This window comes from Lepeophtheirus salmonis, chromosome 14 (assembly GCF_016086655.4).
Source record: "Lepeophtheirus salmonis chromosome 14, UVic_Lsal_1.4, whole genome shotgun sequence".
In the NCBI taxonomy this organism is placed as follows: Eukaryota; Metazoa; Arthropoda; class Copepoda; order Siphonostomatoida; family Caligidae; genus Lepeophtheirus; species Lepeophtheirus salmonis.
In genome coordinates this window covers 40,560,906-40,576,670 of record NC_052144.2, presented here as the reverse complement: position 1 = coordinate 40,576,670, position 15,765 = coordinate 40,560,906, and the positions used below count along the sequence as shown (strand labels likewise).

At 34.9% G+C, this 15,765-nt stretch overlaps 1 protein-coding gene across 1 annotated transcript; it reads left to right on the top strand.

Moving 5' to 3' along the window:
* The first annotated feature begins 573 nt into the window (after positions 1–573).
* LOC121129664 (uncharacterized) lies at positions 574–10,344 on the top strand. The gene is made up of 10 exons (XM_040725389.2): positions 574–804; positions 866–2,708; positions 2,774–2,970; positions 3,129–4,215; positions 4,347–4,532; positions 4,734–5,110; positions 5,543–5,854; positions 6,272–6,341; positions 7,213–7,340; positions 9,846–10,344. Exons 1-10 carry the CDS (start codon positions 778–780, stop codon positions 10,017–10,019), a joined length of 4,401 nt encoding a protein of 1,466 aa, XP_040581323.1. The 5' UTR covers positions 574–777; the 3' UTR covers positions 10,020–10,344.
* Positions 10,345–15,765: the final 5,421 nt, after the last annotated feature.

Sequence of the window (15,765 nt, the reverse complement as noted above, 5' to 3'; positions counted from 1 at the left end):
TTTTTTTTTAATAAACATATAGCTGGTCTGGCCAGGGCGTAGCTTCTCGAGCTTTCTGGCCAAACTTACATCTAGTTATTAATATAATATTGTAATATATTATGTATACAGACGCAATGTAATACAGCTTGATGGAAAGGTACTCCTCATAACGTAGTGATGTCATTTACAAGATTGTATCTCGCAACCTTTTCTCCAAACTGATTTGAGATCGAAAAAAGAAGGTTTAAAATCGATTTGTAATTAGCTAATTATCCTCACTATGAGACTATTCTGGATCATTTCAATAGACAATAGTAGTAGATAACTGTTCAGAACTTAATTATCGTTGCAGCATTGGAATTTCAAAATCAATAATAAATAACTAATAAGATGATCGGAGAGAAGTCCACAGCTGACAAAAAAATACCGAGTAAAATTGTATGTCGCTGGGAATTAAAACGCCGTGATAATTAAAAACCTCCTCGCCGTTTTCTTTCTTTCCTTTTTCCCCTATGGTACAGCCAGCAGCTGACGCACTCTTTTCATTGATTATTTTTATTTTTTTTAAATGTAATTTGTATTTGTACCTATAGATGGGAAGGGGAAAGAACCAATGGAAAAAAGGAGAAATTGGATTCTTATTATTGCTGATCGAAAGCAGAAGAGGAAGAATAACAAGAATCATAATAAATCGAGATATCTCGGAATAATAGTCAATAGTATATCAATAGCACAGACTATATCTTTAAGTTTGGGGATACGAAGAGATTTGAATCGAGGAACTCAGGAGTGAGGATGTCTTCCACACAGCCTCCTTATCCAGTAAATTATTGAATGATAGAATGGCTCGGTGATGATGTCTTTGTTTGTTTGCTTATTTTAGGGGATGCCTCCGTCGGTGACGGATCCGAACTATGCTTATTGGAACTCCTACTACCAGCAACAAATGCAGTCCTGGTACGCCTATTCACAGCCTCCTCCTCCTTTATCTGTGAACACCAACGTTCCTCCTCCCTATCACCACCCCGCTGCTCCAGTGGTGGCCCCCGCGCCCCCTCCCCCACCGCCTGTTCCTAGCGTGGCTCCTCCTCCTCCTCCTACACAAACCTACGGAACGGGTCAATACCGCCCCACTCCGCCCCTCCCTCCAGGCGCTCCTCCTCCGCCTCTTCCAGCCGCTTCCTCCAATCCTGGCTATTTTACGAGCCCACCGGTGGCGCCAGTGAATCCCAATCCCCCATGGGTTTGCACTTTCTGCAAAAACAATAATTTAGCTAAAAGAACGAATTGTAATCGATGTCAGGCCCCCAAAGTCCCTCCCTCTCCTACGCCCTATGGAACTCAGGGATATAAAAAGTCATCTGTGACTTCACAACTAGCCAATCCACCACCCCCGCCTCCACCTCCACCCCCGCCGATAGTAATAGAACCCTCAAAAGTGGAGGAAGTTAAACCTCCGTCTATACCTCAACCAAATCGTCGCCCTGGTGATTGGGATTGTTCTCGCTGTTATAATGCCAACGACTCTTATAAAAAAAAATGTTCTCTATGTAACAAAAACCAAAGCCTTGAAGACTATGTACACGAGGGAAAGCAAACTAATTCTCCAAAATTACCTCCAGATGAGGAAATTAAACCTATTCCAAGTGTCATTGAAGAAAAGCCTGAAGAAATACTTATTCCACAACCTCCCATTGAAAAAGAAAACTGTGTTGTGGAAACAACGGCTTCTTCTGCTCCAACTGTTATCACTACAGAACAACCACAATCCCTATCGCAACATCAATCACAACTGCAACCTCCAGGACAACCTCAGTCACAACTGCAACCCCCAGCACAACCCCAGTTACAACTCCAACCCCATTACAAACCCCCACCGCAACACCAGCCACAGCTCCAATCGCAACCCCAATCACAACACCAGCCACAGCTCCAACCTAGAACAGAAGAAGCCAAGGAAATAGTAGTGAACAACATTACGGTGGAACAAACGGAGTTTCAATTTACTACTGCACCTCCTGTCAGAGGATTTGATCGAGGTCGTCGTGGTTATAGTCATGGTAGAGGCTACCAAACTACCGAAACATCCTTCGGGAGAGGAAGAGGCTATGATTTGAATGTAGGGCGAGGAAGAGCGAGTTATCCTCCAGGTCAAATGGATTTTGTAAATAGAGGTAGAGGGCTTGCAATTAGAGCAAGGGGAAGAGAGTTTAATCCCTCTCAACCACCACCTTCCTTTAATAAAAGCTTTGAAAATAAGGGCTATGAAACTCAAAACTTTGAAAATAAAGGCTTGGAAACTCAAAGCTATGAAAATAAAGGCTTAGAAACTCCAAACTATCAAATTAAAGGCTCGGAAAATCCAGACTATCAAAATAAAGCCTTTGAAGCTCCTATTTTTGGAAATAAAGGTTATGGAAATCAAGCCTATGGAAATAAAGGCTTTGGAAATAAAGCCTATGATAGTAAAGGCTATGGAAATAAGAGCTTTGAAACCAAAAGTTTTGAAAGCTCTTCCAATCCAAATTTTGAAAAATTGGGAGCTCCTACAAGAGGGAGAGGAAGAGGTGGATTTTTTCGTGGAGCTCAAAGAAGTGACAATGCATTTAGACAAGATAAAAATCAAAGTATTATCGGTGGATTTGGTAGTACTCCGCCAACTCAACAAACTCCACCAACTCCATCCAATCCATCAAATTATTTAACAAAACGACCACCGAATTACGGTATTTGGAGTCTCAAAATTATTTTCTTATTCTTCTAAAATCGTTCTTTTTATTTATACATATAGGTCACTTTTCAGACTCTCAACCTTCGTCTGAAAGTAAGCCAGAGGAAAGTCCACAAAAACCAACTCCTAAAATTGAGGCGACCAATAGCAGCGAGGAGGACTTGTTAAAGCAAGAAAAACATTTTGATAAAGTCTTTTCCACCTGGGAGCAAAATTTCGAGAAGTGGAAGGCTGAAAATGTGAACAATCCTGATAAGGTATTTCCTAAATAATAATTTATTTGAATGATCATACACTTTACATTATAAATATATTGTCTTTTGAATTATTTAGTTTATATACAAGTCTCAATTTAGGCTGAGTTTTTAAGAGTTGTTCCTTAGCTCATTATAGTATTCATTGTTTTAATTTCTAGCAATATGTAAGACAACAGCAAATAAAAATGGAAGAATTACGAAGTAAAATGCTTAGTCGTCGAGATAATATACGTGCACAACGGGCAAGGTTATTAGAAATGAAAAGGAAATGGTCTGAAGATAATTCACCATCTACTATTACTAAAGAACAAGGAGGAGAACCAGAGATCAAAAAGTCTTCCTTGGTTGTTGAAAATATGGAGGTTAGTACTTCTGAAAATATCGTTAATGCAATTGAAGTCGATGTGGAAAAGAAAGAAAATAAAAGCTCTGCATCGTGGGGAGATAGTAATTCAGAAAAGCCTGGATCTTCTGCCTCTATACCAGGACTTGGGGATGGTAAAGATCGTGAAAAAGAGAAAGAAAAGGAGAAAGACAAAGAAAGGATTCCTAGTTTAATGGATTTGTCCACAAAAGACTTTGAGAATATATCAAAGGCTGTTCGAACATTAACATCTGCTCAGCACGAAAATTCAGGTGAAAAAGAAGAAACCCCTACATTTCCGGAAAAAGCTCAGGAGATTTTTGATAAGGGTACTAAGACACGTTTACAAAAGAGTATTGATGATTCTGTTCCTGAACAAAATAAGTCAAGTGTTAATTCTTCTGCTGGAGGAAAGGATGCTGGATTAGAGCGAGCAAAAGCTGTTTCAAGTGGCATTCTTGATTGGAATAATAAATCCAACAACGCAAAATGGAAAGCGCCTGTTGGAAAGGAGACTGCTACTAATAATTCTAAACAACCTGAATTGTTGGATCAAAAGCCTATTGATTTAAACAATAAAGAAAGCAATTGGAAGGATTTTAATTCTTTAAAACAAAGATCTGAGGAATGTTGGAACCCTGGGGAGACGATTGATTATTGTAATACTTCCCGAGGGAATTTCAATAACAGTCAAAATGACTTTGAAGGCCCATATGGAAATAAAAGAGGTTCGTTTCCTAAACAAAACTGGAATTTTCCCGGAAGGGACTTTCCCTATGCAAGGAATAATAATCATGGTTATAATAATAGACTTGATCAATCCCAGGGATTTCATTCCAATGTCAAAGTCATTGATTACAGACATAAGCAGCAGCATTCAGGTAATTGAAATGTTATATATTTCAATTTGCAATGTATAAACGATATATATTTTATGATTACTCATATGATTTATGAGTAATTAATCCATGATATATAAAATAGTATTTAATATTTCAATTATTAATTATAGGACAAATTGACAATATTTTATTTAAAAGTTTTGTTAATCCAAATGTTCTCAATGCTCAATCTACATCCACACCAAATCTCATTGAGAATGAACAAGACAAGCCCTTACAATTCAAAAATACGAGTGGCCCCAATTTTTTTATTTCAGAGTCTTCTTTCAAAGAATCCTCCACGGAAGAGCCGTCAGGTAGGAAAATTCCTTTAGGGGTCATGTACGCAAGTTTTTGTCATCCCCCCATGCTCGCTTTTGGTACACGTAGTTTATTGTAGCTTATGTTTGCAACTTCAAAGTCCCCTCCCCCTTCTATATCTGCATACGAACTTGGTACATTGCCCCTTAGTTACAATTTTGATTAAAATTTTAATTGTACATGTATGTATATAATAGAGCCAAAAGAGCTGACAGTCGACATTGACGAGCTTATACAACCTCCTGGACGCTATACTCGTCCTCCAAAAATTTTAATAATATTTAGAGGACTGCCTGGAAGTGGTAAAACATATACAGTGAAAGCGATCAAGAGCTTAGAGGCTGAATTAGGCTCAGAGACTCCTAGGATATTATCCTTGGATGATTATTTCGAGTGCGATGGAAAATATGAATATGAAGCCTCTATGGAAGATAAATATCGGCAAAGTTTGTTAAAGTCATTAAAGAAACAAATTGATGACGGATATTTTAATTTCATAATGGTTGATTCCATTAATAACAAAACAGAACATTACAAAGACATGGTTAACTATGGATCTGAAAACGGGTTTGAAGTAAGTCGATGATTCATCATATAATTACTGCAAATTTCATTATGACAATTAAAATATCAATTAATCATTTTTGTACCTTTCTCTTCAATATTAATTACTACTAGAATTTTGATAATTTGACATATCGTTGTACAAAAGCAATACAATTTTTTTTTATCATTAAATTCAATATTATTCAATACGAAACCCCTTGGCCTCAATAAAACTCTTCAGACACTTTTGAATGGACGAGCAGACCTTTATAGTATAGTTTGGCTGCTGTCAAATCCTCCATTATTCGTTCCTTGAGTACACTCAAACTCGATTCACGTTTAGCCTCAATTTACAAATATAAATATCATTTAAAATAGTGTGTCATAATTAAATAACGTTTGGCCTACAGATCTTTGAATAAAAATAACCCCTTTTATTATGTTATTTTTCTGTTTATAGGTGTATATTGCGGAGCTAGAAGCAGGACTTTCTGTATGCCTCGAGAGAAATGTTCATCAAAGGAATTCAAAGGAAATAGAGTCATTGCTCGAGGATTGGGATGATACCCCAATTGAATACAAACGAATTGATCTCAAGTCATTGGATGAATCCAAAAGTGAAATGGAGGTAGAAGAGGAATCCCCCGACGGTGTTGTAGAGGGGGGAGAAGAAGAAGGAGTGACTCCTGCCAAAGAAAAGACAGCAGGATCCAAGAAATTGTCAGAGAAGAGCAGCAGCAGCAACTCAGTCAATATCAAGAGTGACGAAGAGGTAACTACTAAGGATCAACCTTGATTCTTCAAGGGTCAGAAATCCAAAGAGTTATTATTATTTCTAAACAAGTTTAGCTTACTCAAAAACCGTAACGATAATAATTAATTATTAGCTATTACTATTCATTCTGATTTTATGAAGTAAGATTTGCTCTCCATGCAGAACATAATCTTATTCACATGTTGTGTATATCCTGTATATTTTTTGTTCCTACTTCATCTTTAATATTACTATTATTATTCTCATCATTCTATTATTACTTCATTTTTTTTTTACCATCATCTCATTTTTGGTTTAATAATACTATGATTACATACATACATATATAAAGAAGATCGTTAATGTCTTTATTTCTTATACATACGTACTTTTTACGAGGTAATCCATAAAATTACATTGACTCTGACCCAATAGGACTCTCAAGACTACAGTGGAGCCTTTAAACTCAGTAAATGGGAAATAATGGATAATGATCCTTCAAATGGTAAGTCTCTTCTTTTTTTTAAAAGACTTCGAGGTAGTTATTTATACAAGTACATCATATGTTCCGAGTTGTACGTTTTATCTATCATGTTCATTTTTTATTGATTGAGCTTCTTGCTCATTTATATATATATATACATATTATACAGGGTGGACATTAATAATTATCGTTACAAAACTTTGCTATCTAATTCCTCATAATTTTGTGTGAATTTGACTCATAATTTTTGTCCTAGCTTGAAACTCTGTTGTGTGTAAGTTGGAATTAGTTATCTCAGAAATTCATTGTTTTGGGAATCATTACTGCAGATGGAATGAAGTGTTTAATCATTTTCATTGACCTAAATGAAAATAAAACCTATTGGTCTAGGAGCTCAGAAGAATATATTTCTGGATGTTGCTGGATCACAGCAACATGTATCTGGGGGGATAGGAAGTTTGGCTAATCTTAAACCTCTTGATTATTCTGTCTGAAGCGATTTGTAAGTAAAGGTCCCACACAAATTTGGATTCTCTCAAGAGCCACATTGTTGAGGTATGGGATCCCTTGGACGATAACTACATCACTTCCTTCCGAGACCGGGTGAAGAAAGTCATTGAAGCCCAAGGCTTTTTCATGTATTGAATTCAGTATTTGTGACACTATGAATATAAAAATGCATCTTGAACTCTTATTATTTGTATGGGGATTTTATACTTTTAAGAAACTAAATTGTAACGATAATTAATCCCCACTCTGTATATATTTGTCTTCTTACTCAAGTCGCTCATTCTTCATTCATCTTCTGACTCATTTGAGTCCTACTTATTTCCATTGTTTCAAAGTTAGTAGCTTTCATTTCAAGAGAAATTAAACTATAAATATATTTCAGCTCGTCTGAATGATTTGGATGGTATATCAGAAAAGGCAAGGAAGAAGTACAAGCAGCATAAATCCATCGAGGACTGGCTTGAATTAGATGATTACAAAAAGCAAAAGGATAGACAGGGGAAAAAGATGGTAAGACGTTTTTATTTTGTAAAGGGCTCAATGATATTATAGAATACTTTTACACAGTTTATACCTAATGATTTCATAAATATTACTCTTACTCTCATAGATTTATTAATATAATATTTTGTCATATAATAGGTAAATTAACTGATGCAGATAATAGAAGCAAATAAGACCGTGAAGAGTGATAATTAGGGACGGGAAAATTGTCGAAATCATCATGAACATAGATTTAAAAAGTACATGTTGTTAACCTGCAAGATATTATGGCTCTTATTAATTATTTCTCCCTATTTAGAAAATTCAAACATTAGCAAGCAAGGAACACTATATTTTTTTAATTCGAGTTGTATTAAATATGACAGAACACGTGTGAGACTTTTTGTAGTTGCAACCTGAACATGATTTTTTATTTTCATAAGCATTATTATTCAATTCTTGAGAAGTGAAAATCTAAGCATACAGTTACACCTAGTGCGTGTCTTCATGAAAGAGTAATAATGAGGTTTCACACGGGAGTTTCTAGTGTGAGTCCTTGTTCGACTTAGAATATAATTGAGGATCAACATCGAGTTAATTACATCATTTATTGTCCTTACTATATAAGGTGTAGGATTTATGTTTATTTGGTTCCTCTCACGGCGTGTTACAACTGATTTAATTTAAACGCCTTGACAGCTGAGCTACTCTCCTCAAAAACATTCTTCAAGTTATCAGGATTACCACATTAATTTTCGGGGTTTTTTTTTGGCTGGTCATATTTGATACAACTCTAGATTTTATAGTGATCTCTGTCCGCTGATATGTCGTCTATCAAAGTTGCCAACATGTATTCTTTTTAAATTTACACTCACGAGGATAAGACAATTTTCACAGCCGTGTGATAACTCCAGTTAATTTTTTTTCTCTCCCACCCACCTAAAAAGTTATGCTACTGCATTACAGGCCCATCCGTCTAAAATACGACACTTTTTTGAATGCTACGTCTTCGTCCTATTGGTTATATTTCGATGTTTAAACATAATCACTTAATGTAAACATTTGTCGAAAGAAACTGTAAACAAAAAATAAGCAAAATCAACCGAGAAATAAGTGCGTCATAACCAAAAATATGAACCAATGCAGAGCTGCAATTCTTGAGCTATCCTTGCGTGGAAAATCACCATCAGAGAAATCTAAAGTGCTGGGCTGTAACCGCTCTACTGTGTTCTGAATGACCACGAGAGGCACGCTATAAGCTTCTACAGGGCCCAGATCAAGGGCAAAGAGGCAAAAATAATTGTTCGAGGCAGTTAAAAGTAGAAGAGGCAAGGTGACCGCCAATGGCCTTGCTCGTGAATTTGACAGCATCCAGACCACCATGTACCGCTTGGTGAAGAAAGGGTTAACCCTTAATACCAACAAAATAACTCCTTTTTAGGGGTTGAAGACCTTGGTTCGAGTAAAGTGTGCAAAGTACTCTTCAACAAGCTTGGAAAGTGAGACTCTTGGCCTCTCTACATCCCGACTGTTCCCCCTTGGACTTTAATATTCTTGGGCACCTCAAGGAGAAGCTTTTGGGAGTATGATACACAACAAAGGAAAAATTGAAGGTCGTCATCATCACTGCTTGAGCCAATCTAGAGCTCAGTTTTGTTAAGATCTGCTGTGTAAAGTTCCACACCAGGATGGAAATGGTAATTAAGGCAAAATGCGGCTTTATTGATTGAGAATGTGGATAAACTGTCCCTTGATTTTTGTAATTTTCAAAAAGGGTTTTAGACGGAGGAGCCTGTATATGTAATTTAATGATCATTAATTCAATTACATGATAGATTAAACCTGGTCTAAGGGGCATCTCTAAAAAAAGTGTATCACCGCCCTAAGCGTCCATATCCAGTTTTAAAATTTATAATTTTTATAAAATAGGAAACTTGGTTTAATAGGTCACCTGCTCTAAGTATGCGTTTTTCAGTTCTCCCCTGCCCTTACATTAAAACCTTGTAATAAGGTTGAACTGATTACAGGTGATGAAAATAATATGATAATGGAAGTATTTTTCTAGTTGGAAAACTGAATAGGTTTATTTTACTTTCCAAAGCTGTAATCATTATTCTTTGAAGAGAGAACAATAATGAATAAGTAATCACTAGAGCCTCAAACATGAAAAGTCACCACAAGTATTTTTGAGGAGTTATAAGTGTAAGTCCTTATTGGACCCAAAGTATAATTGGGGATCGACATCGGACTAGTTTTTGCATAGATACGGAGTAGGGATTGTGTTTTTTCCCCTTTATCTCATAGCTGGTACCAGCTAATTCAGTGAAACGTCATGACAGCTGAGCAGCTCTTCTCCCAAAACATTCTTCAAATTATCTGGGTCACCTTCATAAATTATCACTTTATTTTTTATAGTATTATTATTTATTATTTTTATTAGTGTTTCATTACTATATTATATGTGAAATATCTAGTCACGACAATCAAATTATACATTATGTTAATAATTAATTCAATTTTTTCAAATCCCAGGTGCGATGGGCCGACATTGAGGAAAAACTCAAATTGGATAAAATGAGAGACGTAGGATTTGTCGTGGGACAAACGAATTGGAATGTTATGATGAGTCCAACAACACAAAGCGAATCCGCTCTTACTCAAACTAAAATCATTCCCAATCGCTTTCAAGATAATCCAAATTATTGATTTTTACAAACACAACTCGTTCAATTTAGTTTCTAATAATTTAATTTATTATATTTTCTTTTTTCATCTCATGTTTAAACTAAAGTAAAAAAAAAAAAACTACAATACTCGAGCCCCCGTAATTTTTTTTTAAAATAATCTTTTATTAGGCATACCATTTGAATAGATAAATAAATATAGGTTATATATTTAACACAACCATTAATTAGATTATAATTTATTAAATTAATGATAAGGATATATTAGTTATTGTTAGTAAAGTCTTTTTGGTGAATTGGCAAATTTGCTATTAAAATATAATTGAGTACAAAAAGTATTAAATCTATCACTTATAATTTTTTTTTCTTCAAAGAATTGTTGGTATTGTCTTATGTCGTAATTATGATATCATTCTGGTGAATAGTGTGTAATTAATTTATTGTTGATCCAGTTCATAGACGAGGCCTCATTAACAGATATTTTTATAGGTAGGTTAGGAATACCGGAGATAGTTGTAAGTCACTCTTTAAATCGAACATCAAAAAAGTTACCGGCACAAAATTTACATTACAATCGTATTGTATAATTTAGATATTTGTGGGAAAAGAAGACATTTTTGTGAACTTTTCCTCGAGTTATTGTAAAATAACAGATTTTGAGAGGATAAAAGTAGCTTTTCTAAAGTACAACTTTTTTTATAAGTATTAATCTTATCCATGGTTTTTACTGTTTTCTTTTTTAAATTATTAATTCTTTTGTTTCTATGTCTATATATTAACTGGGTGTGTGTATGTTTGTCCTTCAATCAAGGCAGAACCATTCGATGGATTTTCCTGAAATTTTTCACATATCTTCTTAAGGCTACAAAAACTGTCTTGTCAATATTTTTTTGGCCTTCGGGGCCATTGCAGCTTTAAATAGTATTTTTAAGCACTTTACATGTACAACCTGAGGGACGGTATATTTCGGATTTTAGAAGGATTCTTTGATGCTCAGGAAAGTGGCGTTGGAAGAATTTAATCTGCTTCTGGTACCAGCTGCCCATAATCCGTTGGCGGGGGTGTATCTTAGCATATTAGAAGGGCCTCATGGTGCTTAGCGGTGGCGGTACAGTTTAAACTGCATTGAGGCGCAGTACTTCACCTATACAGCCTGAGAGCTGAGGTGTATTTTGGAATATTATGATGGTTCCTTGATGCTCGGGAAGGGCGGCGGTAGATCAGGTTTTAAAACATGGGCTATTTTTATATGAAGGGTTCTCTAGAAATACGGCGGCGGTAGAGTTTAAACTGTATTTTGGCTCAGCACTTCACCTGTACAACCTGAAACCGGAGGTTTATTGTAGTTATTAAGAAGATTTCTTGATGGTCAGGGAAGCGGCGGTGGATAAATTTAATTTTCCTGGCCCCAACAGTTCACAAGAACAACCCGTGGGCTGAGGTGAATTATAGCATATTAGAACGGTTCCTTGGTGCCAATAAACGTAGTGGCGGTAGAGTTTAAACTGTATTTATAAACTGAGAGCCGGAGTATTTTGGGATATTAAGAGGTTTCGTTGATGCTTAGGGAGGCTACTGCGAGTTCGGTGTCCGGCCCAGAATAAAGCAACTACTTTCTCATTGGGTGAAATGATATGAGAAAACCAACATGAGAATAATTCTTAAAATTTTATGGTCTTTATTTTATTTTAATATTAAGCAGTAGAGTACTAATTAATTTTAATTTCCTAATGTCTCGGACAACGCTGGGCAAACCTACTCTAGTTTGTATTATAATTCCAAACTCAGATAGAGACGCAATTTGAAGTATAGAGCGTTTAGACTGTAGAAAACTGAGGCTAGGAGACGAATAAAGGGATTATTCTTTGCAAAAGAACGTTTCTCACGAATACACCAGATATATTCTCAAGTATGAACTTGTCTGGTCGAATAATTAATTAAATCACTAGGCATTGCCATAATCTGATGAAATCAAATAATCGCGTAGAAATAATAGAGAGGATTGATAATGTCAAACTATGTGTTTCTAGAAAATACGTACACCTTCCATGTGTATAATGCTCCTTGTATGGATGTAACGAAAAGCGACGAAAATATTCCTTTAATTTCAAGTGAAGATTCAAAATTAAATTTCCATCGATTGGAGTAAAAGTAACGTTTTTGTTTATATTCTATGTTTTTATTTGACGTAACTGTGGTAAGTGTATATAATTGCCTTATAATGGTTCGAAACCGTGAGTAAATTACACTGATTCGAACATAAAACATGTATCTGTTCCAATATCATCCGCACCTGCTCTTTTTTTTTAATTTCTGTAGGGTTTTCTTTTTTCTTGAAGGAGAAGCAATCATAATGAAATTATCGGAAAATGTGTCAAAAAAATAGATGAACTTAAGGATAATTTCCTTTTCTTTTTACTGTATTGGTTTACGATATACATCACTATATAAAGTGTACTCTGTGACTGTTTTTCATACAAATAAACTAATGGACAACAAATGGAGTAATCCAGTGGATTCAGATCTTGCCTCTGAGGGGATCTAAGGCTCTTGGACCAAAAGTTTATATTGGTACCCATACACTTTTTTACGATATTAGCAGTATGGGCCGGAGCATCGTCCTTCTGAAATACGCCTTATTGGACTTTTTCATGGTATTGGTGATCTATGGGACCACACATTCCTTCAACACCATCAATTAGTTGGACGGAAACCAAATTGAAGGCATTTTTTCTCCAGTTGATGTCATAACCCCAACATCATCACAGAGGCCAGAAGTTTGGTCTTTGTGACTGTCCTGATTCTATTGTCAGCCTTGCCAAACCATACCACCCGATCATTTTTCTTTTTGTAGATGGGGTAAACAGTAAAGGTTTTTTCATCAGAGAAAAAAATTACCCGTTGCTGTAGTTGATATCGCTGAAGACAGAGTTCTTTTTGACGTTGAGACAAGAGTGGCCTCTCAATTCTTCAAAGCAACCTTCCTCCAGCCTTTCGGATGGCTTTGCCCACTTTAGACCGATGCACCTTCTTTTTCTTTGCGTACTCTGACATCTTCATCGCTGGGTTGACCTTAAAGGACTCCACGATGTCTTCAGGATTCACTTTGGTGGGTCTTCCACTCTTTAGTTAGTCCTAAAGGCTGTCCCATCAGCCAAACGATTTTAAGAGGAATATCTGCAACAAAGTGTTGTGTCTTGACGAGATTCAAGAGACACAAACTATTTATACAAAGGAATCCAGGAGGATCGAGAGAATTGAGGAGAGGAAAGACGTGGAGGAATAACACAAGGCTTGTTTAATAGGAACAATTATATTCTTATTAATACAAAACACTACTCTAGTTCATACACATAATACATGGCTATTTATACTTATAACGAGGCAAAGACAGTACTTAACAAATATATATATATAAGAAAATACAAGAAATAAGAGAATCAGAGGGAAGGAGACACATTATACAAAGTAGTCAAGTATATTGAATAATTTAACATGTTATATATCACAATACTTAAAGACATTCATATATCTCATTCTGAAGATTTAATTGGATAAGTAAATAAATAAAAAACCTTGGATTTTTTAAAAATCAATTATATTTAATTTTTCTTTTATTAAAATTTGTCTAAAGATTTAATAAAAAACTTAAATTAAACTAGGATAACAATCCAGTAAAGTTATTTTAAAAAATAAATCCGGGTCTTAAGTATCAGCAATTGTCAAATATAACAGATTAATTGATGATAACACGGTTTGTGATAAATCTATTAATGAAATATTGTTTTATTTTTTCATACAAAACATAATAGTTGATTCTAATTACCTAATTACAAGATACTATGCTATGAAATTTGATTTAAAACATGGCACTTCTATGATGAAAATATATATTTTGTATTTTTTTTTTTTTTTTTTTTGAAAAGTAAGTTATTATGCTGTGGCTAAGTAAAACAAACTTTTTTTTTCTTTTGGCTGTAGCAAAGAGCGACAAGTTTGAGTAGAGTGACCAACATTTCTTATTTCTTTCCTAGGTTCCGTATATTATGTATGTCATGTGACTCATGTCTCTCTTTTTGTTGATTTAAATTAAAGAAACATAAATATAATTTTATAAAATAAATTTCTTTAGCTATTAACATTTTTATCATTTATTATTGACAAAAATCCCTGTCTACGTCACTTTTTGAGTCTCTATCAATTATTAAAAAGTAAGAAATATTTTTTAAATAAATAATAACATCATAAAAATAAACATTTCATTATTTAATTAATAATTCAATGAGTTTCTTTGAAAATGATATCACCATTCATTTCGATTTTTGTAATTACTATTTAATTGGTATTTGAATCAATTTATTAACTGTCGATAATGAATGTCAGTATTTGGTATTTTCATCAATATTAATTAATATAGTACACAATTATGTTGTAAAATACATATAATGGGTTAGAGGAAAAGTAATTTTGTAATTTAGCTTTATTTCAATGCCTTATAAGAAGTGTTACAATCATTCGATTTAAGCCAAGTATGCCCCTTTCTGTTTGATAACTTGTTGCCAACGCGAATCCAACTTCATAACATTCCCTAATGACAAAAAACTCAGATAACCAATTTTCACTGACCTCTATTGAGCCCAGATTTGAACCCCCCCAAGCGCGTTAACCATAGACAGGAACAGATGGTAGTCACTTGTTACGAAGTCCGGACTGTAGGGTGGATGCATAAGAACTTCCTATCCGAGCTCCCGGAGCTTCTGGCTCTTTATCAAAGATGTGTGCGGCCTGGGTTTGTTTAGATGATGTCTTGTCTGCTATTCACCAGTGCTGGCTGATTCTGTTATATTGTTAACTTCAAACAGTCGAATTGTTCGAAGTAGATTACATAATTGTTTCAACGCGTTTTCACTTTTCAGGTAGTAAAAGTTTACAAAAGGCGAATTTCTTCCTTTGATACCTCCAAACTTTACGCACAATAATTTGCAACTCAACCGGTTAAGCCTAATACTGTCCAATAAGAGTTTATAGTATAGACGTACACCCTTTATAATACTTTATAGTGTGATCCGATTTGACCAATAATGAACAAGATATACTTAACTAAAAGAAGGGCGGAAAATACAAAGTTACTTTTTTCCCAACCAAATATTTGTTAGGATGAGGTGTCCCTTATAAAAGAGCCTACAGTATGTTTCACCAAATGACTCAAGGTATCTTACTTTTTGTTATGTTGAAGGTGGTCACCCAAGTGTTGAGACATTATGAGTCATGAAGCTTAAAGCCATTAAGAGTAATCTAGTAAATTTAAATTTTCTATATCCATAGCTATATCACTCCCATCATGCCGCTACTTTTATTCGATCTCGCAACCTTTCCTTTTAAAAAAAGAACCAAAATCAGTTGGCAGTTAGCCAGTTCTCCTAACTATGGAATTATTTTTCAATAATTGTTAGGAATTATTCACAGCTTAACAAGGGCTAATTCAAATTCAACCAGTCAATATTCAAAATATTGATAAGCAATGATGAAAATCCAGTGTAGATTGGGGATGTTAAAAAAACTGACATTCAAATTGGTACCCCTGACAATTTGAAGAATATTTAGGAGAGAAAGAATAATGCTCATGACTTTTTATTGGATCAGCTACAATCAGCTTTGACAAAAGAGGAAGGAGAAAAGGATAGAAACAAGGACATTTCCTGGAATTACTCTGATGTCGATCCCCAATTCTACTCTGAGTCCAACAAGAATTTACAATTATAACTCCG